The sequence below is a fragment of the Patagioenas fasciata genome, chromosome 1, assembly GCF_037038585.1.
Source record: "Patagioenas fasciata isolate bPatFas1 chromosome 1, bPatFas1.hap1, whole genome shotgun sequence".
Classification (NCBI taxonomy): Eukaryota; Metazoa; Chordata; class Aves; order Columbiformes; family Columbidae; genus Patagioenas; species Patagioenas fasciata.
This window is the reverse complement of record NC_092520.1, coordinates 119,056,012-119,079,905: the sequence shown is the minus strand read 5'-3', so window position 1 is coordinate 119,079,905 and position 23,894 is coordinate 119,056,012. Positions and strand designations below refer to the sequence as shown.

At 40.7% G+C, this 23,894-nt stretch overlaps 1 protein-coding gene across 2 annotated transcripts in view; it reads right to left on the bottom strand.

The window, feature by feature from the left end:
* The window catches only part of SLC9A7 (solute carrier family 9 member A7), a 76,108-nt gene that overhangs the window by 28,737 nt on the left and 23,477 nt on the right, over window positions 1-23,894 (bottom strand). For both annotated transcript variants that reach the window (XM_065854981.2, XM_065854991.2), the window contains exons 2-10: window positions 11,787-11,983; window positions 10,483-10,560; window positions 9,705-9,781; window positions 8,604-8,716; window positions 7,143-7,248; window positions 6,708-6,849; window positions 2,731-2,836; window positions 2,269-2,357; window positions 2,048-2,161 (exon numbers count right to left, since the gene is read on the bottom strand). In XM_065854981.2, the coding sequence (XP_065711053.1) occupies window positions 2,048-2,161; window positions 2,269-2,357; window positions 2,731-2,836; window positions 6,708-6,849; window positions 7,143-7,248; window positions 8,604-8,716; window positions 9,705-9,781; window positions 10,483-10,560; window positions 11,787-11,983 (1,022 nt within the window). The remainder of the gene's footprint in view (window positions 1-2,047; window positions 2,162-2,268; window positions 2,358-2,730; window positions 2,837-6,707; window positions 6,850-7,142; window positions 7,249-8,603; window positions 8,717-9,704; window positions 9,782-10,482; window positions 10,561-11,786; window positions 11,984-23,894) is intronic.

Below are 23,894 nucleotides of genomic sequence, written 5' to 3'. Positions count from 1 at the left end.
CAACATAAGAACAGCAAGTGGCCACTCCATTATGTCTCTTGTAGAGGGAAAAATTTACTGGCTGGCAAGCATTTAGGAGCACAGAATTATGGAGATCATAAATCCAAACCCCACTTGTCAGCACCAGAATTAAGTTTAAAAAAGAGTAGTGAAAGAGTACTGCAGAAATTCATGACAGCAGGTGGTAAGCTCCTTCCCTCTTTTACTGTGGTGTAAAACATCCAGTGGTTCCAGTGAAGAAGCAGAAAGCTGAATACACCCTCCACCATCTAAGGAACACTTTAGGACAAACTAGAGTGATGTGCTGAAATCCTATAAAACACCCACACAACCAGAAGCCCTCCAAACACTTATTTGCTGCTGGGATAACATTAGAAGAATGAAACAGCTCTCCTGTGGAAAAGAAATAAAACCATTTAAGACATCTAGACACCACTGGGTTGTTGCCATGGCTAAGTTAATACAATATGATCTGCAGGAAATTATATGTCTAGGAAAAATAAGATTTTTATTATTACTTTGTACAAAAAGCTTTATGTAATTATTCTGAACAACTTTTATAGCAGTTCTTTTTGACGACTGCAGAAATCAGACATCAGAAGCCATCATGACCAATGTATGTGAGAATAATGGTTAGGATTTTCCTCACGGACACTGAGGCTTCAGCTCTGCCTTTGCAGTCCAACCTTTCTCTTTCAACAGCTAATGATGCCTCTAACATTTCACCCCCACAAGGTGTTAACAGTGACAGTAGCTCTTGAGGCAAAATGTGGGTGCTAGTACTAGCTGCCTTCTTCACAACAGTAGAAAAACACCTAAGAGGCACCAGAGGCTAAGTGCAGTGGTAGAAAAAGATGTAAAAAATTTAATAAAAGGCAGGTGGGAAGAGAATGGAACAAAATAAATATGGAAAATAAACCCAAGACAGAGTAACCTGAGAGAGAACAGAAGGCCACAGCAAGAGATGAAAAATCATCATGTTTAGTATACCACATGCAACTATTCTGTTCATGTCTTTATCCGATGGCTTCAGGGCTCCAGAGCATTTTTTTAAGTCAAAAGGACGGACATGAGGAGACACAGGATAAAATTTATTACTGCTTCAAAAAACAGTAAATGGCCAAAGGAAAATAAAGACAAATGTGATAAATCCCTAGAAACAGTGCAGAGATTAGAGACAGCAGTAGAAATAAGGAGAGATAAAAGTAGTATGTTCTGGATTAGACCACCTTCACCTGTACTTTCATTGGCTTTTATCTCCATTGCCAATAACCCTACTCCTGCAGCAGGCAGAGACAAATCAGGACTGGAAGACTAGTTCCCATTGCTTCATGCACACTTAATTGCCCTGAATTTTCAAGCAGCCGGGAATATAGTGAAGAAATAGGTATGTGAGCTATTTCAACAGGGGCGAGGTGTGGAGAAGAATCTAGCAACTCCCAGCTTACTTGAGTGTGACTCCTATAGAAGTGTTCAGTTCTTGGGAAATAGAGATGCAGGTACCAGTGGGTTGGGAACTGGATACCCACCTCCAACACCAGTACCTTCCCAGCAGTGTGTACCCCAGTCAGCACCACAGCTCAGCTCCTGCCTCTTCCCATCACCCGAGATCCTGACCTCTACTTCTTGGGCATTGTTCAAAGATAATCTGTTCATCCACAATCATCTTTATTTATTTGAAGTTTGTTTGCTTTCTTCAAGGGACCATTGGAAGTGAAGAGAAAAATTAAGTTTTCTAAGGCCCCAAATCTCAGATACACAAACACTGCTGGCTGTCAGTAGCTGAATCACAGAGTAAAGCACATTAATTTATCTGCTGAAATTATATGACATCTAGTACTTGCTCAGGTACAGATGCAACAACACAGATGCCTTATGGCTTTGATGTAAGGGGTAACCAAAGATTGTTCTCAAAATTCTTGTGCCTGCAAGACTTGGGGGAAATTCAGGTCAGCTGCCACGCTCTACTAGGTAAAGCAAACAGACACCACACGTTTTCAGGCACATAAGATAATAAAGATACCTCACACAAGGCAAAAAAGGATACAAAAGCTCCAATGATGAAAATCGGGCTGAATATGTGTTTCTGGAAGGTAAACAGTGCCAAACCCATATAAGAAAATATGAAATTCTCAGCCAGGAAATGCAATACCTCAAAGAGCTAGGGAGAAAAGAGTCACATGTTAGAGGTCAAGCAGTAAAGATGCTTTTCAAACACATGGACTACTACAGCAACACACTCTATAAAAGATGAAAGACAATCCTTGCCTGCTTAGTGCGACTTCTTGATTCAACTGACAGATTATTGTACGTATAATGTGCCTGGGTAATTCCACAGAAGAGGACAGCTACCACACCTGTGAACAGAATCACATGTAAAAACCAGCCTGTTTATCATGTGAGCTCAACACATTTTCCCTTCCCAAGTTCTATTAAATTTAGACATCATCCTTAACTTTGATATTTTATGGATCTTATCTTACAGGGAGTGAGAATCCAGACTGGGGAGGCAGAATTTGAATCAGACCACTGCTCTTAAAAGCCTTTTTTTTTCTTTTTTTTTTTTGACAGAGTGAGCTGCACCTTCCATGACATTGTACAGAATGTAAAAAAAAACTTAAGTGCCAACATCATGTTTCTCATGGAAAAGTTACAATGAAAGAAGTGGAAAAACAGCTGCTAAGATGGACAGGACTTCTGTCTCCATGTGCTTGAATCCCAACAACTCACCAGTAAATCCACAAGCTTCTGCAAGCAAGAAAGTGCTCCAGGACATCAAGAAGAAGAGAGCCGTTTCCAGCAGGGGGAAGCAGTGCAACTTGGTAAACTTGGTCACGTTAAGTCATTTGTTAAGGGATCAAAAAAAATAAACATCCTTTGGCTTCTCTGTACTCAGTATGTATGAAAAACACTTTTATGCGCTAACAACCAACGTTGGTTGGAAAACAAAACACTTTTAGTGCCGAAAAACATCAATTACATCACACCAAGGCAAATTTAAGAGTTCAGGTCTCCCCTTTCAACAGTCAGTTTTGGATACTCCTGCTGCATTTCCACAGCACAACTGTGGCTTTGCCTCCTTGAGGTAATATCTTACTCCATGCCACATTTCCCTGCAAAGTGCCAGCAGGGAAGCGATATATACCTGGTATTCTTTTCAGATTGTGTGCCTTAGTTTTTCAAGTTTGTTTGTTTGTATGTTTTGGGTTTGGTTCCCCACTCCCCCCCCCACACCCAAGTCTCCCCCAATCTTTAAATAAAGCATAAAATACATTCAGAAATACTTACTTAGGGCTGTAGTACCTGACTTCATCAACTCTAAGGAAAAGTATATTTACCAACATTTTCTGCTCAGACTTGCAGACAAGCATTTTTCAGCAAGCTTAGTTACTTCTGTACTTTTGAGGCAGAAATCCTGCCTACAACAAAATATATTTCCTATCCTTGTGTTGATGTGTTTTAGAGTAAAAGCCAACTCAATCAGAGCAGCTCAGTCTTTCAAAAGGAAGGAAAACCAAGTTTATCTTCCAGGGGAAAGTAAAACTTGAAGAGCGTCAAACACTTAGTGAATTAACAGTTCATACAGCAACTGAAGCAGCGGAACAGATTCCAGTAGTGTTAAATAGTTAGAGTGTTCATACAGTTATAGAATTGTTTGGTTGTGTTTGTTGTTGTTGTATTTTTTTCCCTCCTCATCACTGCTCCGGCAGCAGACAAACACTGAACTGTACCTGAGGCATAGGCAGTTGTGCACAACCGCCCTAGAAGATACAGAAAGAAACCATGTGCTAACAGGGGTGGTAGAGAGATCCCTGGTCCTTCCAAAAGCTGAGAGCCAGCACAATGTTCTCTGAAATCCAAGCGGGTGGGCAGCAGGAGCACAGCAAGGACACTTGAAACAGAAAGGTGGTAGCACTCTCCACTGCTCATATGTAGGCAATCGGTACCTCCATGGACATGTCAAGGCTGCACCATCATCCACCATTGTTCTCCATGCAAACACGGCTGCATCCTGGGCTCCCTGCAGCATTGCAGGGTCTAAAGCCAATGGCAGCACCACTGCCTAGGGACTTGAGGCTCAAGACAGGGCAGAGATGTTAAAAGTAATGAGCAGCAACAACTTTCTCAGGCAATTCCCAGCTCCTGGGAGGCCTGGGGCTCACCGCATTCTTGACCGCCTCCCGCAAGCGGCAGCCAGGTAGCCCAGAAGACTCAGTGGGAACAGTCTCCCATGGGCTTTATCACAGAATATGGTGTTTACAGCAAGCCACAAGTGATTAACACCAGAGGCAAACTGGGAGCCTGGTTAGGATGAAGCAATCCTGAGGGAATGACCCACTTCCCACCCACACCTATTGCTGGTTGATGTTCTCCCTTGACTTGGAGGACAAATGCACCAAAACACATACTCCAGCTGCACCTTCAGCTGCAACCCTGCTTTGTCGGAAGGTTGCCCTCAAAACAAAATCCCTAACCATGAAAAAAAAAAATCCAACAAAAACCAACCCTATTCTCCATGACAGTTGGCATTACACCAAATATAAAACTCAGCATTTTTTTTTTAAAACAGCTGTTAATTCACTCCACACAAACCATCTCTCTAAAACTCGTGAGGATGTACTGCTACACTCAGCCAAATTCTACCCCAAACAGATCTATTTCCTCAGATCATGCTTCTGAAGCAGCAACATCCACTGTAGCAACAATTAGAACCTGTCTTTCCACAGAGCGCTCAGATAATCCCAGTGCCTGACTCAAGAGGCATTGATGGGTGCTGAGGAAACCAGGCACCCACAGTCACTCCATAGGAGAGGAAGAAGCCGAATATTGTTCACCTGAAGTCAGGCAAGGGCCCTTGTCAGGGCCTCATTTTCAGTCTTTTCTGGCAGTTGTGTTAATCAAATTTTTGATTCCCCATTCTGTTGTTATAAGTAGCCATACAAAAACATTTCAGTAAATTTGAAATGAAAACGTGTGCTCAACATTGTGGAAGAAGGTGAAGATGAGAGCAATGCAAGAGAAAACAACTTTTCATTATTTCGTATAATTGACCAAATTGAAATGTGAATTCAAATTAAATTATTACTTCTGTTTTCTCAACTTTCTCTCTTTATTCCTTAAACATGACCTTCTGCTTCATTTCAACCAGACAGATTCTGCAATTTAGAAAGAACATACTAAGTGGTACAATACCTCAACTGTTGTAAAAATAACCACAGACAGCGGGGCTGAGACAGCTTGCTGAAAGTCGGAACGAGCCCATGCACATTATCTGTATCATATTTGGAAACTAAGTATTCTGTTTGTTTTCAAAGGACGATGCACAACTGCATGGACCCCCTCATTTGTAAAAAGGTAGTAATAGGTACTTCAGAGCTACAGGAGTAAAACCATGTTGACATTTAAGTTATGAGTTCTAACCATCTATGAAGAATAAAACACAAATTTACAGTTTGCTTCTATAGTATTGCATAACATGAAGTATTTTTTCTAAGAGAAAAGAATTTAAATTGTATTACTGTATAACAATTTAAGGATTTTGTTTGTTCTGTTGTTTTCTTCAAGAAAATAATGCCACTCCCAGCCTCGTGCACCCTCCTGAGCACAAGCACTAGCAACAGCAAGAACCAATTGCTCCTTCAGAAGCATAATTTCACAAAATGGATCTGAATGCATTTCAGCTGTAATTAGTAGCCCACCAGCAAGGTAACAAACCACAGCAGCAGCATGTGGTCAGCTAGAACTATGGATGGGCAGTAGCCTAAAAGCCAAATAAGGAATCATGGTTCTGGACCACATTGATTGTAGAATGGTAGAACTGGAAGACTGAATATTGAAGCATCACAGCACATCTTCCCCTTATACCTGAAGGGTTACCATTATGCAGACATATATCAGACAAATCTGTACAGTGTGTATATAACAAGACAGTTGAGATATTATCGCTTAAGATGAAGAATTATATGTTCATTATTATTATATCAAATATCCCATTCTACCCCTTATAAATCAGTTTTCAGAAACTGATTTTTTTTTCCTCAAGAAGCATCACAATTTCTGGAGTAGGTCAGGCTTAATAAGCTCTACTACCTGACCTTAAAACAAAACCCGCACAGACTGCTTGCTGAGCACATCAGAGCTCTAATCAAATAGCGTCAGTAAGCTTCATGAAAGCAGGACAGGTCATGCACATCACATTATGGTGTTAACTCTGGTAGAGATCTACTCTTATCCAAGGCCAATGACATCAGATTTCCAGCAGAAAGGTTAAAGGCAAAACTCTCAGAAAGAACTCTGTGGGGTCAGAAATAGCTGTTAATGATTTTGCTGACAACAAAATCAGACACCAGTTATCATATGAGATGTCTTTCAAGCCTAATAATAGCATTTTTTAAAATTTTCTTTTTTAATTTCCTAAAAAGAAACTGATCATTAGGACATGCCCATTTAGGACCTCCCATTGGCTTGCAGCATGCAGCAACACAACTGAAATTTCTAACATGGCCACAGTTACATTGCCAAAAGATGATTTCAGTGGGTATCTATATGCCTTTCTACAGACAAAGGTTAGAGGAATACTTTATCACATCTTCACACTCATTCTAAAACAACCTAGTGTCACCATTGCTATAGTTAGAAACAGGTGAGCCCTGTTAGTACTTGAATGTAGCATCTAGTCTGGAAGAGCTAAACATGAAAAAGGATATCAGAGCTGTCACAACCCCTGTCACTGCTCCCATCATGAAAGAACCACTGAAAATTCCCAGGAAAACACCAACAGACTTGAAAAATGCTGCTGCATCAAAAGCATGGGTATTTTCACCTGTTGGCTGGTAGGCAACTATAGATCTAGAAAAAGAGTAACAACAAGAAGTAAAGAGTGGCATCAGAAAAGCTTTATTCCATAACAACAATACTTGAGCAACAGAAGAGACAAGCCCATATTGAGAGCAAATTTGCCTTTTTGGTGCATGCACACATAAGGGAGGGATCTTGGCAAATGTTTGCAATGTTTATTTGAAATTCAGTTCAAGACAATCTATTTAAAATCAAAATAACATTTCTCAGAAAAAGCATTTATTTTAGACAAATACCAAAAGCAATTCAGTAATTTCAGAGTAGAAATTCAGGTAGTTACTTACGAAGATAATACAATGGCAACAGCATCATTCAACACGCTCTCTCCAAACAGAAGGGCATAGAGATCAACATCAGCGTGCAGCTCATTAAATATTGCTAGCACGGTAACTAGAGAAAGAAAAGAGAAAAACCACACTGTCTGACTTCAGGAATGACCATGTGAGCTGCTGAAGCAGACTTTCCAGTTTGCCTAAAGCAACAAAACCCAGGAACTGAAGTAGATCAAGATTAAACTGGGAAACAGCCTAAGAATATTTATCTATAGGTAAGCAATTCCACCCTCAGTTTTAGGGCAGCTCCATTAGCAGGTGGTTCTGTTGCCCTCCCATCCATATACTGTTTATAGTAAAGGGGCAACCAAGGGGCATGGGGCAGACAAAGCACTTCCACTAAAGCCCAGTTATTTTTTTGTAGAACACGTTCCATGAGATAATCAACTAAACACTGTGCAGCTCTTGCTGCCTTTAAAGTTTGTATCAATTGTTGACATAGCTTTATTATTTCAGCCATTGTAAAATAGTGCTAACAATCCAACGTGTTCCCCAAAGTATCCACTATGCCACAGGAGTGCGCATTTGCATAGAATTTGAAAAGGGCAAGACTGCTGAATATTTATAACCATCCTTTCAAGAAACTTCAGTCTGAGATGAAAGACCGTGATCTTGAAGATGTTCTCATATATAAGCTTCAAAAAAACCAGTGATTTTCTTTTCTTGCATAAATTGTGTGCAACCACCAGCTGTTCAGAGCTCAGCTCAATCACAGGAGTTACTTCCTATTTTTGCACAAATCACCACTGGGCACCTCAAATTAGCTGTTTTAAATGTCAAGTTTCATACTTCACCACTCCCTGCCCAGCCCCTGACACACACCAGCTCTCCAGTCTGACCTGTCAAGCATATACACATGTATGTGAACCTGCTGGACTTTGAAGGATGATTAGATTATTTTTTTTTGGCAAAAGCTCAAATTACTTTGCCAGAAGAGCATCCTTTTGCTTAAACTTATCAAACATTAAGTTCTTTTGAAGGAGGAAATAAAAGAGATCCTCACACCTAAAGAGCCTAAAAGCCTCAAGTACTGCTCTTAAGTTATCCAATGTCACAAGCAATATAGCTGAAGAAGTTGTCCTGCTATTAATGCAATATACTAATTTCATCTATTTACAGTCTTAAACTTTATATATACTGGAGGGGGTGGGATGGGGACTGTTTAAAGTATCTGAACAGGAAAGTTTAATTTTTCCCCAAACAAACCATCATGTCATATCAGTCCAGCACCAAACCATCAGAGAATAGCTTTCACAACACCCAGAATTTGCATGCATTTCAGAGAAAAGAATCAGAGGTACTAGCATAACAGAACTGCAAATAAAGTGCTGTTAATATCTTTGTGCTATGCAGCCAACAATCCTAGCAACAGGATTATTTTGGAAGGTTATTTAAAAATGTTCAGCAAGCTACCTGGATCAGTGGCAGATATTATTGCTCCAAAGAGGAGGCAGTCTGTATAATAGAATTTATCAGAGAGCTGACCCACCAGCTTCATTAGTTTCACAACCCCATACATGAGATTCCTGAAGAGAAAGAGGATAAAACAGTCCAAGTCAAACAAGTTGGTACATCTCAAACACGCAAAGGAAAAGCACAAGCAACAATATTTCAGGCAGACTTGGCTACGCCACAGCTCTGTGGAACACTGCCATGATTTAACAGTAAGCTCTCAAAATTAATTTTCCTATTTTCCCTATGAGCTGGGTCATGTGATATAGGATCCAGAAGATATCATTGAAAACTAGTAAGCAAAGCATGAAATCTGTTCACACAACTATTACACAGAATTTACAGGATGTTTCCTTTTTCTACCAAAGGGAACATTTTCCTGCCCAAAATTCCCCTCAGTATTGCTCCTCCCAACACAGCACATTGGCCAAAAGCTCTGAACCAAGAATAGCCTTTAAGTATTTCTCTAGTGAAATTCTTTGAGAGATAAACTAAGGTTACCTATACAATTCAGAATTTGTGTATTTCAGAATATCTATGCACCAGACACAGTAATATTAGCAACATAAGAGATTGTATGCAAGTAAACCAAAGAGACCAGCTATGTTAAACTAAATGTGAATGTACATACACATGAAATTATATATATACACACATATGCAGAGGGAGAAAGAAAGCAAATGTGTGGTCACTGAAAGGGACATCTCTAAAAGTTTGATTCTAAAATTTTGTTACAAGTAGTGTCCACAATTCAAGTCAATTCCAGTAAGAGTCTAACACAGTTTTGTTTTAGACTGGGCCTTGACATCAAAAACTCAAACTCTTTAGTACTGTGGACTTGTCAAATGATTTAAACTTGACAACATCATTTTAAGGGACAGTACTGTTAAGAAGTAGGATGAATCCCAGCAAAAGTTACATTTGCATTTTGTCTCGAGGATACATAAGTAAAATCCTCAAACAAGCAAATTACAAAATTGAGGCAGTCTGGAAGGCTCAGCATACACTTTATCAACTTAAACTTCAGCATAGAAAGGAACAGATATCACAGAGTTCACTTACCCAATAATAAAACAAGACACTGCTGTTCCTAAAAAGGCGTAAGCCAAAATGGACCCCAAATTCCTGAAAAAGTGTCTCTACACAGGAAAAAGAGGTTTATACACTTATTTAAAGCAACTTGTATCACCTGTTCGAAAACATACAGCACACTACTACACTTGGATTAATACACAGAAACACCCATCCATTCCAGAGAAATGCTTCAATTACTGCAAAGTAAATTCTGTCCAGATTCAGTAAACTGAATAAACCAAATCTTAACTATGTTATAAACCCTACATGGAGCTTGTTGACAGGAAGCTTGCCACACGGATGTTTTCAGAAGGGGTATCAGAGCTGCAAAACTAAAATCCAACACCAATTCATGGTATCTTCAAGCGAGACCAGAACCTGGGCCCTTTGGCCATTCAGTGTCTGGCACAACCCCACCAGGATTCAGGTTTGGATCCACTTCTCACCGTAATTTAATGTCTTTGGGATATTTGAGAAGCACCAAAGCAATTCATAGTAGGACATCTTTTACTTTAAATGAAACTGACATCAACCTCTGGCAATGTTTGAAGAAAAGTCATTAAGATTAAATTGAGTTTCATGTGTTTGTAGTAAAAAGCATGTGTATTTTCTCCTAAAACAATATGGCCTGACCACCTATGGAGGACATGAGATTTTTCTTACTGATATATAAGAAAATGCTTGAAACGGGGACTGTACTCCTGAACAAATCAGCAGTATCACATTAAGAAAAAAAAAGGTATTCTCAGAAAATTCTGACACTTACTTTCTTCAGGCTATATCCAGCATGAAAAATAATAGGAGGTAACAGAATGTTGAAAAAAACTTCCGGGTCAAATGTTACCTACAAAATAAAATACGAAACTTCAATTAGAAACAGACATACACAAATTGTTAGATCATCTTCCTCTTCCATTTGCTGAGAACTACTATTTTTGGTTGTTGCAATAGAAAACAACTGGTTAAGTTGCACTCCAAAATAATGGCCAGCTCTATACACATGCAGCAGCGAAAAGCAGCAGCTTTTTGTGGTAAACAGTATCTAGAAAAACAGACATTACATCCATCACCAATAACAGTTTTGCAGCAATCCCAAACAGAGTCTCTTTAAATTAAAACATTGTAATAGAAATGATGCTGGAGAAAATCTCTTATTGTGGTAAGTGATACTCATATAGTCACAGAAGAGATGCTATTTATGTTGCTTTGAAAAAAAAAAAAGAAAAAAAATCAGTTTAGCTCCTGCACAGCTGTTGTCAGCCAATCATTTAAAACCCAAACAGAAGCTCTGCACATGTGTGAGATTAACTAGGCTCTCTTCATCCCCACCTAAGCACAAGTTAGAAGACAAACAGGAGTGTGCAGTCCCAGAAGAGGATTCATTTTGGCTAACTTTATGTATCTATAGCAGACAGGTAGATACAAACAGCCACCTAAACTCTCTTCATAGTCATCAGAAAGAAGTATTTTTAGGTTATGAGCCTAAAGTCTCGATCCCATACTTTGAAGTCTAGCTTTGATACACACAAAAGGTGATTAATTCCTGACACTGAATAGAGTAAGAGGCCAAATAGCAGATCTGAGTACCAGTTAGTAGATTAATTTCACTTCCAATACCAGACTGTCTCATTTGGTGTTGTAGGGACACAAGCATATTGTTCCTGACAAAAAACATTAAAAAACCCTGGGGAAAAAAAAATACTAGGAAACAATAACTTTTCACTAAGAAAAAATAATTTTCCTCATGTTGTATTAAACAAGGCAGCATCAAGGGTTTTTTGTTCAGTTTTTTTGTTTGTCTTTGTGAATTCTACAGACCTGAGAAATGTACATTAAGCCTTCAGACAGCAACCAAGGGCTTTGGGAGAGCACTACATACATGCAACAGAGCAATGTTTCACCATCAGTGACACAATGCAGAATGTGCTTTTGAATTAAGCATTGAAGAGCTGTTACTATCAGGAATACAGACATTTGATACTCCCCAACATTCAAATAGGAAGGTGTGGAGAGGAGTGAGGGAAGCACAGATAAAGGAGAAACACTCAGCTGAGCATAAGAAATGGTCACCTTGCGCAACATGTCATTTTGCTCCACGTTGTGGATCTTCCCAGGGCTTATTTCCCCTTTGAGCGTGTACTCAAAGAACTTCCCGCTGACGTTGACCAGCAGGGTTGTGAACGGCCTGTCCTGAGAGCAGCCGAAGGGCTTGTCATGGCCGCTGGTGGAGGGAGTCCCGTATCTCAAGATCACCCCAACTATGAGTCCTGGAAGAGAGTTAAAAATGCATGAGGCTGATTTGCTACTCCAACTTTTGAGTTTCAAGTAACATCCAGGGTACAATGCATGACCCTCACAAGCCTACGTGCACCATCAATATTTTGCAGTGAATTGTTACTATCAATTGTTTGTAGAGAAAGAGAGGCCCTCAACATAAAGCTACCAAAGAATTTATAAAATTTTTCACTTCAGACAGATACCAGAATACTCTGTTCCATGTTTTGTCTTCCTCACCCTCATTCATGCCTCTGAAGTGTAAACCCTGAGTTGCACAAGATGTTAAACACTAGGACACAAACACATTTCACCTGCTTAAGGACAGAACTGAGCAGATAAGCCATTGCCAGCAAATAAAGGCTGCTGAGAACATGTGACCATAACCAAGCTGAAATAGTTGTCTTGGCCATAATATTTTACAGCTGAGCAAGGATACAGCTTTTTTGCCTGGCAATTCTAAGCAAGCAAACAATGCTTGTTGCACAATGTCCTGCACACTCTGCAAACTCTGCAACTAAAATTCAGATGGCGTGCACAAAGAAGCCAGCTACATGTCTTCTGCAAGCATTTTCCACACTTCAAAAAGACAAAAATAAAGGTAAAATAGAGCAATCATAAAGGCCTGGGATTGAGGAATACAAGAATTACTCAGGCAGCCTAGATTAAATCCAGCCAGAAAACACTATCAATAAAGGGATGCATCAAACATAATGACCAAAAAAAAAAATGGAAGGGTGATGCCAGGAGGCTGGAGAAGCACAAGGTTTTAACTGAGCACTGTTCCTTTTACAATATACTAAGAAAAGAATGAGACTCCAGTTCTGTGAAGACAACATATAAAAACAGTCAAAGTGGTTTTCATCTGGTAAGTAAACAAATGGATACACACTTAGTAAAAGGCTCCCCTGTTGCCTTAGAATGATCCTTGTTCCAAACAACTGTAAGATGAAAATGGATGTTTGATCCTTTTATTGACAAGTCAGCACTCAGTGCTTGTTTTGCCCCCTGTGACCCTCATTCTGCATCTACCCAGATGGTAGATGAAGTTGACAGGTAATAACCAGAGAATACATGAGGTAAAACAAAAAATCCTACCACACACCAAAACAAACAAACAAAAACAAACAAAAAAAACCACAACCAAAAAAAAATCAACCCACAAAAGCAGACAGACTTAACTTTATGGCATAATTGAAAGCATAACCAAACTGTACCCCAGAAAAGCCAAATGAACACATTAAAGAACACATATCATTCGCTTCAAGTTCAGAGAGGAAAATAATGTGATCACATCACGTAGCAGCTGTGACACTAGTGGTGGCTCACCTCTGCCCTTCTTTCTCTACAACCAAGAGAACATAGCAGCTACAAGATGACCAAAATGTAACTGGAAGGTTAAGATGTATTTTATTTAAAATTGAGAAGTATTACACATACTCAAAGAGAGCACAGGGGAAGAAACCCCCTCAGTAAGATAAATCTACTTACTGAAATATCAAGTGCTGACAGTTTAAATACAGAGGCTTATACAAGCATGCACTTAACAACCCTGCAGCATTTTACAGCTACACATGATGGATGCAGCAAAAATGCAGCTCTGCACGAAGTGACAGGTTAAGGTCAGGCCCCTCTAAGCCACTTGCACTGCCAGTTTTGGCTGGAGACATCTTCACAAGCTCACCCAGAGAAGCAGCCAAAGCTTTCTGCTGGTTGCACCCTGCTCAAGCCTGGGAAGAGCCAGGCTCACAGAACACATCAGGAAGCCTGTCTGTGTTCAAACCTGATCTAACCAGCACCATTCAGAAATCCTGTGGTAAATCAGAAGCCATAATGAAAACTGTACAGATGAGCTTATGCACAGCAGTGGCACAAAGCCAGATCTGTACTGCTACTAAGCTGAGAATAGAGAGGGGGACACCAATAGATGTAATAGCTTCTTAGGCTCAGTGACTGTCCTTCAGCAAATTCGCTGCAAAAGCAGATGGGAAACCCCCACTGCTGCTGCATTAGCAAGACACACTGGAGAGCAGGATGTGATCACATTATGCAACTGTTTATAATCCACTCATACGTTTTCCTCCCATAATAAATATAACAGTTATTTTAAACCAAGTTTTGAAGATATGTCATCTATATCAGTAATTGATATCCAATGTTTGAAGTGAAGCATCCTTTAATTCTCATTGTCCCACAGCCCAGCTAACACAGCTACAAGGAAATAACCTGTTTCCATACACCATTTACTAATTAAATACCAAACTAGATGATGTTTGCACAGACTACCACACGGTTTAGGAACACCCAATCCCTGCTGCCAGGCTGCTGTCTCGCAGCATAATGCAGCTGGGACCAGGGTGGCTGGTGTCAAAGTAGGAGGCCAAGAAGGAGCAGCTGGTCAAGGAAACACACAGACAACAGGTTAAAGCTACATGGGGCCCAGCTGTGAAAGGAAAGGGCAAAGGAAGCCACACAAATGCCATGGACAACTTCATTAGCAAAAAAAACCACAACAAACTAGGCACCTGGTAGTTCAAAAGATGAGTTGAGAGGGGAAAGTTCCCCAGTATTATAAAGGTATAGGCATACTGCTGTGTTTATCATACAGCCCCAAAATAACAGGTGAAGTGAAATGTGTCAGCTGGACATGTTTGACAGAGATGTGAGCTGCAGAAGTCCTGAAGTCATTAGTGCTTTTCCAAAAGACAGTAAAACTGTGCAGAAAATTTTCAGTTTTCCAAAGAACATCAAGTCCTTTACACACTAAAAAGTTACTGGACTTATCAGATGATTTCTGCATACTATGTCACCTGACAAAGCAACATTAACAAAGCTTATACACTTACTCAGCCCCCAATGCCTTTAAACTAAAAACCCAAGTGCTTCTTAAGCAGACAGAACAGCCTGATTTACAGCTTCAGAAAGGATGCCTTTCTAAGCTGCCTGCCATTAGGTGTTAAACGAAAAGCCAAAGCATCCTCTATAAATTCTCTCTGGATACTTGATTTCCACCACTTCCAGAAGGTCAGAGTTGCAGATGCAGAACAAAACCAGAAAAGAGAGCCTTGGAATTTCTCAATGGACAAAGCTCAGGGGATATTTTAGACTTCTAGGTTGTTAACACAGGCATAAATTCAGTATAGCTCTGTTGCTTATTTGGAAGCAAAGGAAGGGATGGGTTCTGGAGGCTAGGAACAGGCACAGAAGACTCAGTACACAAACTCTATGTTTACTTCTGCACCACAGGGCCTCACTGGCGAAAAGTTTATGATGAACCTGGATTAAGAGAGCAAATATTTATCTGGCTGCTTAAGAACACTTTACTACTCAAAAAAAGAAACCTCTGCGGCCACTAATCCAGCACTGTCTTTTGCTGCAAGACTGTCACAAAAGAAAAAAAAAAAAAGCTAGAAATGGGCTACAAATACTTCAAAATTTGAGAAGAGCCTTAATTTCAAAGATTCAGTTTGTGGCAACTGCTGCAAGGGCAAGTTTACATCACTACTCAAAGACTTTCAGGAAGGATAACCTCAAAAATTAACACTTAGAGCCCTGTACGCATGACTTGCATTCTCGCTTTTAACAGAGAAAGCATTTATGCCAGTATCTTGCCTATATAATGTCGATCACACAGCTGGTACACATTTTAGCATAACTGAAGCACTAAAAAGCTGGACTTTTTTTTCCCCCTTTTAAAACAAGTAATAAAAAACAGACTTCAGACATAGTCAACACCAATCTGACAATACACCATTTTAAATGGCATATTTACTTGTGTTTTTGTTCAAGCACAGAAGGCACTGAAGCGAGAGTCTGAATTCAGGTAGGTGAGTGCAACCGTGAGCACCGCCCCATCCCTGGTCAGAGCAGAGCTCTGCGGGGTTTGCAGCCCAATTCTCCACTGAAGAAGTAGCCCTGAGGTTTCAGGGAGCTTCAGTGGGCAGCATTCTGCAGGAACCCAAAGCATTCTCGCTCCACGACACACAGTTCAACCAGGGAATTCAAACTGAACCAGTGGACTGGATCAATCAGTGAACTCAAACCTGTTTAGATACAGTTTCTTTCACCGGCTCGTGGTGAAGACCCAGGCACCAAATACTGAGGGTCCTTCCCTGTGCAGTGCCGTTCGTATTAACCACATTTCAGCCTGAAAGAAAATCAGTGGAGATGTCTTTGCTGTTTGCAGCTATCGACAAGGAAGACAGTGGAGAGGGGCAAACTCTTCTGAAAAGTGCATGGTGACTAAGAGTAAAGGCAACAAACTTCTTGCAATTCAGAGGAAAAATACTTAAGGTTTTCTTTCGGTTTTTAAACAGTGAAGTGGCTAAGCACCAGAAGAGGCCATCCACAAAGGCTGTACAATCTCAGTCCTTGCACACAGACAAAACTCATGTGAGTATGGCCCTGAGCAACCCAAGCTGTGGGAACCTGCTGTGAGCAGAGGGCTGGACAAGACCACCTCCTGAGGTCCTCTTCAGCTGAAACTATTTGTACTCTTACCACAAAGATTTGGACCCCTCGGACAGGTACTTCATGCTGCAACATTATCTTCAAAACCAACTTCGTTGCTTCCTGGGTCAGTCTTGGGGATTTCTGTTGCTTTGGACTTGTTTTTTTGTTGTTGTTTAAATGACAGACTGCACTGCTGACTCAAGTCAGAGGAAGAGAAATGGAAACAGCAATATAAGAGTCCGCTCCTAAAAGCAGAAGTGATCCAGCAGACCAGAAAGGAGATGCTTTGACCTCCTCCATCAACCCTGATCTTCCCCCTGCCCTGGGCCACAACTCCCCTTACGGAAAGCAGGCAGACAGCGTGACCAGGAGACGTTCAACTACTGTTAATGCCACATCAATACAGAAAAGCAGGTACTGTGATGTAGCAGAGAAAGCACTTGCTATCAGTCTTTCCCTCTTTTTCTTTTTTTTTAATGTAAAAGTAATAAATTTTGAAAGTAACACTCCAGCTAACCATTAACTGGTTTGCCCAGTCTCCCCTTAGTGTGGCCTGCACAGAGGCAGAGCAGCATCCTCCAGGTCCTTGGCCACCAGCTTCCTCACCGTGGAAGGTGAGGGTGAGTTAAATACTCTTCGCTTTCAAAAAACCCACAAAGAATACGTAAAAATCTTTTCTTAGATATGAAAGTCTAGATTTTCTTCCTCCATATTCCCAAGCTAAACTTTTTATCAGCTTGAAGACAAAGCAACAAACGTGAAAAAAACAAACAAACAAACTTGGCAAGAAGGTTGAAAGCAAGCCCTGTAAGTATTTTCAAGGCAAAAGACTAATAATAATACACAGTATTTATCACACAGCTTGTTTTACTATAGGATGTGTGTGTGCATCAAGATATCAGTTGGAAAGTTTTACTTTAAATAGCCTGAAACACCAGAGAAAAGTATTTTCCCTAACACAGAGCCAATGTTTGAACTTTACAGTTCACACCTTCAAATTTTACAGTGATTTATGAAGAAGTTTTGACACTTCTTGCGAAGTAATGCAAGCACTGCTTCTGATCAAGAACTGAGCTGGTAATGCTGCACACTGGCAGAAAGAAGAAGAAAGAAAGAAAGAAGGGGTTAAGTAAGCAAGTGACTGCAAAGCTCCAGACTTGCCTGGGTGTCTTGCACTCAGCATCACTAATCTATCAGCTTCTTTCTTCATGGTGCAACACTGCCAGCGTGGCATTCATCAGCCTGTCACATCACTGCAGAAGATGTGAAACGTGAAAAACGGGAAGCCTGTTTTGAAATTAATCCTTGTCTTTGGCAGTTTATGTTCAGCAGTGTAAACACAAGACAAATCCTCATCACATTTCAGTTTAAAAAAAAAAAAAGGTATTTTTCAACAGGGAATGGAGGCAGGTGATGGTAATTCTTGAAGTCTGAAGGAAATTTTGGGGATATCCAAAACCTGAAGTGCTGAATAACAGATACAAGGTCATATTTTTGTCATTGCCTTGGGGTTATTTTAGATAAAGAAGTTAAGAGACAGTAAACAAGCTGGTAATGCTTCCTTGTAGGCAAACATAGCAGTGTGCTATCAAGGGCATCTTTGTAATAAGAATTTCATTCACTTTTAAAATAAGCCAACCTAAGCATAGTTTTGAATTTCAATAATTTTTTTTCTTTGAGTAATTTGTTTATCAGGACACTGTGCAGAACCAAATTAACTTGCTGGCTCTGTGTTGCCAGACACACATGCACCATGTGTTCCCTCACCTTCTCACAAGCCTTGGGTTCCAAAAAAAACCAACCAACCACAAGTGTGTCCATGATGGTCAAAAATGCCTTTTGACTAACTGTGCTCCATTTTTTCCTAGGGGAACTAATTATTTTCAGGTTGTGTCATGTTAGTGTGATATACATACTCACAAGTATGGTGAAATGGTCAATAAGTTTATGATCTACAGAAGCAGGCAGATATGCTTTATTCTGTAATGCACCTTTTTACTAAAGATAGGGTTAAAGAATGAGTTTAAGGTAGAAAAAAGTAATGTAAAAATACAGCTTGTGAGAGATTTAAACAGAAGACTACTCTAATTTCAATCATTAATTTCTGAAGGATTATTAAATTTCACATATGGCTTCACATTGTCACAGAAGAGCTCTAACTCCAGAAAAACTAGTTTGTTCCAAATAATTTGGAGGGATGAATAGACACTATTGGCAAGATAGCAACCACAGAAACATGATCATAAAGATGTGGCAAAATGATAGCCAGTACGGAAAATTACTCCCTGTATTCTCCCCTAGAATCTCAAATCCAAAAGAGAGGGGGAAAAAAAAATAGCAAAAACAAACAAAAAAAAGCACCACCACAGCAACACAGCAAACCACAGCCCCACACCATATCTTGAAGAGCATAAACTGAAGGCTGGAATAAACTACTGCTTACTGTGGTAAGAACATGTGGCCTCTGGTCCAAGCACAGGACTGTGAGTCAAGGTTCCTGACCCAAATCCCAGCTTCAGCAGTGACTCAGAAGAGCTCAGACAAGCCACAAAAGAGAATTTAAAGACACACTTCCCACTTGGAAATAAGGAATCACAGTTCTAAAAGGCAAAGGTATTTCTCAGAGATTAGAAAGAAGGTCAGAGTCTGCAAATAATCAACTCCCATGTTTTCAAGTTCATTCATATAAGCAGAATATTAAGCTACTGGAGAGAGCCCAGAAGAGGGCTACGAAGTTGGTGAAGGGTTTGGAGGGGAAGCCGTGTGTGGAGCGGCTAAAGTCACTTGGTTTGTTCAATCTGAAGAAGAGGAGACTGAGGGGAGACCTCAGGGAGGACGAGGGGCACGTGCTGAGCTCTTCTGTCTGGTGATCAATGACAGAACCCAAGGGAATGGTAGGAAGATGTGCCAGGGGAGGTTCAGATTGGACATGAGGAAAACATTCTTCCCCCAGAGGGTGGTGGAGCACTGGAACAGACTCCCCAGGGAGCTGTCACGGCCCCAAGCCTGACAGTGTTCAAGAAGAGACTGGACAACACCCTCAGACACATGGTGTGAACTGTGGGGTTGTCATATGCAGGGACAGGAGCTGGACTTGATGATCCTTGTGGGTCCCTTCCAACTCAGGACATTCTATGATTCTATAATTTACTGCATAGTCATCATTTCATGCAACACAGATTTAAGAAAGTATTTGCTGTTAAATATTTTATAAATAACATTTTAAAAGATTCTTTATACTTTCAAAAATATAAGTATTCCTCCTTAGGTATAGAGCCCAAATCACTGAAAGCCATACCCACACTAACACCACTCTGTTTCCTAGACACATGAACAGCAATGGGCAACCACAAAAAAACACAAAGCTCTGCCCCACTCTGGCTCCCTCTCTGCCCCATACAGCAGCGACTCCCTCACAGGGTGCCAGCTGCAACTGGTCCCAGTCCCCTGAGGCAGGGGCAGTGCTGGAGCATTTCTTTAACAGGCTTCTAAGCCAGATGAGGAAAAACCCCAAACACTGGGATTCTTTCCCCCAGGCCCATTGGTTACCACACTGGTAGGCACTTCAGAAGAACAAACAGCAGGAGCAGCAGCTCTGTGTTATAGAACAGAAAATGTCCTATGTGGCCATTGTGTTTTGTTACTGCTTTTCTCTCCTTTTTGCATATGCATGCTAGAAACACTTAGCATATCTCAAACAGGAGGCCACAAGCTCCTTGGATTCTGAAAAAGAAAAACATCAATCCATTTGTTACAAGAAGCTTTACAGTAATATCACCTGGCCCAGACACTAGCAAGAAATGAAGCATCCCAGTTTAAAGGAAAAAAGCCCAGACAATAATTATTCCCCCCCTAAAATGTGCTGTAAAGCTTCAGCAGAAGGAGCTATTAATCTGTCACTGCAAGGAGTCAGCCTTCAATCTGCAACCCAATTGAAACTCATTAAGCAGCAGCAATCTCTTTGCTGACACTGTCATTTAATTTTGAAGGTTTGACATAAAGAGAGGATGAAGGGGGAAGGGGCAGGAAACACATCCATCTCAGCATGGTTCTGGTTTCAAAGACCCCACAATAGCTACAAGGAGAGCTGTTAACTATAGATAAGCCTGTTTTCTTGCTATGAGGAGTTCTGCATCCCAGCCTCAGGCCTTGGCTCATTTGAAGGATATTTAAAGTGGTGCATGTGTGTGGAGGCCTTCATCCTATCAGCCATTTCTGTGAGCTTCTGATTAGGACAGGGACCCAAACAAAGCCTTAGAAAGAAAAGGACAGGAAGAAGTTTGAGCAAGGTGAATGAATTAAAAACTGGATCAGAAAGCTTTTCAGCTGTCTCAAGGAGAACTTTCCAGTAGTTCTCTCTCCTAAAGGTCTTACTGCCCCAAACCCCATACATTTATTAACAAGACCTATAGCACTGAGACAAAGATCTTGAGTTGACCAGATTTTCAGGCAAATTTTTTTTTGCTGAGACAAGCCCCACACTCTGTAGCTGTGGGCAGAAGACCAACCAACACTTGTAAACAAGATGGTTTGTCTTTTACAGGGAAATGCAGTGACTAAAAATATTGAAATAGCAGCAAAAAGACAACTCTGACTTTCTGTGATCCTTATGTCTGACCATAGAAATGTTGTTATCACAACAGCCAAAACACATGCAGTCTCAACAGAAGATCTATGCCATCTCATAGGGGCAACCTGCGATTTACAGGCATCTCCCAAAGCAGAGCTGAGAAGCTATATGTTTCTTCTGTTTCTCCTTTCTGGGAGACCTCTCTGAGCATGGGCACATTGGTGGCCGTAGCCTTCCCACAAACACACCACAATTCTCAATCCCACCTTACAGCTGTTTAAGCCTCTGACCTAGTTACTCTGACATCCATCCCACTTTACATGCTGGGAACAAAAAAAAAGCAGGCCAGGGAATACTCTTCTATGACCTTATGCACAGTTGATCAAAGAAAGCAGTCTATGGCAAGTAATAGTTGATTTATTTGATCCTGTGTTTTTCTGCTTTAATATATAGCATGAAATTTAAGCAGTTGTTCTCCAACTAAATTGCAGAAGGGAGGCAAACGACTGCTGCTGCAGCCTGTGGTACACGAGCAGTTTTGTGACACTTCTGTCTTCCTAACTGATTCCCATGAGCTAGAGAGGAAGAAGAAAAACTGCACTTCAAGCTGCAACAAGACAGCCAAAAGCTCAGCCTGCTCACAAGCAGCACATTGTGTGGAGGTCCCACAGCTGCAATTCCCAGCCTCCTACACAGCCTCTTACCACCCTCCTTCTTCTCTTCTAAACTGGCATGAGCTTTACCTTAGTCCAGCCAAACTCACCCTACAGTTCCCAGTCACAACTTTCTTGCTCTACCCCCACTACAGACTGACACCTTCTCACCTGCTCCTGACAGATTTTGCTCTGGTCTGGCATTTTTGCCATCCCTTCCAGACATTTTAGCATCAGTGGTGCCAGCACAGCGCCTGAGCAGTCAGTCATACCCACTTCAGCTCTCCTCTGCATCCCACCTCAACTCTAACCCCAGCACGTCTCACTGGCAGCACAGATGTAGTTGGGAAGCTATGATTTCACGTCTGCTCTTAGTCCAAAGGTGCCAGTTGGGCACTAGTGTAAGGAACGTTTAACAAAAGAATGTTGTTTTTACAGAACTGAGGACCTGGCACCCGATCCCAGTCGGGGGGAAGGACTGAGACACAGAATATGAATCCTTAACGTAAAAGTCTCTTCAAACTAATCCTGGAATGCAAATTGACTACAGCATTTTAAAAGTTAATCTAGGGGGAAGAGTAACCAAAGAGACAGGAATCCATATTTAAAATAGATCAGTAAGGGGAGGGGTTTGTTAGAATTAGATGAATGAGACAGGTAAACTGAGACAGGCATTGGTAGCCTGTAAACCCTGAAGTACCGAACCAATAGGGACCAGGGGAGGGAATCTGCGGCTGGGATTCGGTGGGGATATAAGCAAGGGCTTTTTGCCCTGTTCTGTGTACCTGCCTTTAGGTAAAACACCTGGTCTTGCAAAATCATTAATAAAATATGTTTTGCTGAGAGATCCTTCCTGGGCCTATAATTGGCAAGATGATTGCTTCCTACACTAGTAAGATCAGATTTACTAGAGATAAAGAGCAGCCAGTTCCTGTTAATTGGAATAATCTGACCCACTGACATCCACAACAGCTACTGACACCAAAGGGGCTTGGTGCAAAACCCCTTCCTGGAACAGAAAAGGTAAGGAGTAAAACATCCAAAGGCTGATCACACTCACATGAGCTAAGCCACTGGGCACCTCATGAGCTTACTCTTATCTTAGCCATTAAGTGCATAAAGCTATTTATTTACACTCTATTGGACGTTCATTCCTATCTTCTGCATATTCTCTCAAACAGAGAACAAACTTAAGAGATTCTCAGATTGAACCAGCAGGTTTTCCCCACACAAACTGTTTCAACACAACTCCCACCCCCATGCTAACATTTTAGGTTTGGACATACACAAGACAATCACTATGAAAAAATTATTGTGTCTCAAGGTGGATGGATACCCTTTTGGGAAGATAACAATTGAAAAGAAGGATATTTCTATTTAACTCACTTCACACTGCTGCACTTTAATGGCTGCTTCAGATAAGCATCCCCAAAATATCCTCCAAACTTCCTTAAATTGTTTCTAATAACATGACTTTTATTAACACAAGCAGTTAACTATGTCTAGCCAGTTCAGTTCGGGAATTGCTTAAGTGAACAAGCTTTTAAAATAATTAACTGCACACTGTATGTATAAAAACCTGGGAACTTACACATTTGCCGTGAGAAATGTGAACTCAAACTTCCCATCAAGCCAGAGGACAGGGGACAGAGTCACACCCACACGTGCAGTGTAGCACAGAGTAAGCAAGCCACAAAACAAAGCACTGCCACTCATCATGCACGTTGTTTACTATTTTTGCACACAAAGGCTTAAGTGATCATCCACCCTACTGCTGAGATGCAACCGTTATGACCTTTTTACTTTTCCATTCAGTTTTTTTCAAGTGAAATACAGCATCAGCTAATTTTGGCTTCACTTCATTTTCACTTCTCCAAAGACACTATTTTCTTAGACTAAGCAAATGCTTGACAGAATAATGCAAGTATCCGAGATTACAACAACATGCAATATGATATAATTTATTTTATCTAGCATACGGTTGCCATTCCAAACCACAAGAAAATACCTCACTTAACAGCAGTGTGGCTCTTAGGGCTGTGGTATCAAATAAATAGTTTAAACTTACAAAAAGAGTTGTTTTATGCAGATAACAGGTTATACCATCCTACACTTCAGTGCTGAGACAATCTGTCAACACTGCTCATCAAGAGGGCGCTACACTCAAAGAACATGCAAGCCTTTACAACAAGCTTTTTATTCTTAAAAGTGACATGCTAGTATTATTGC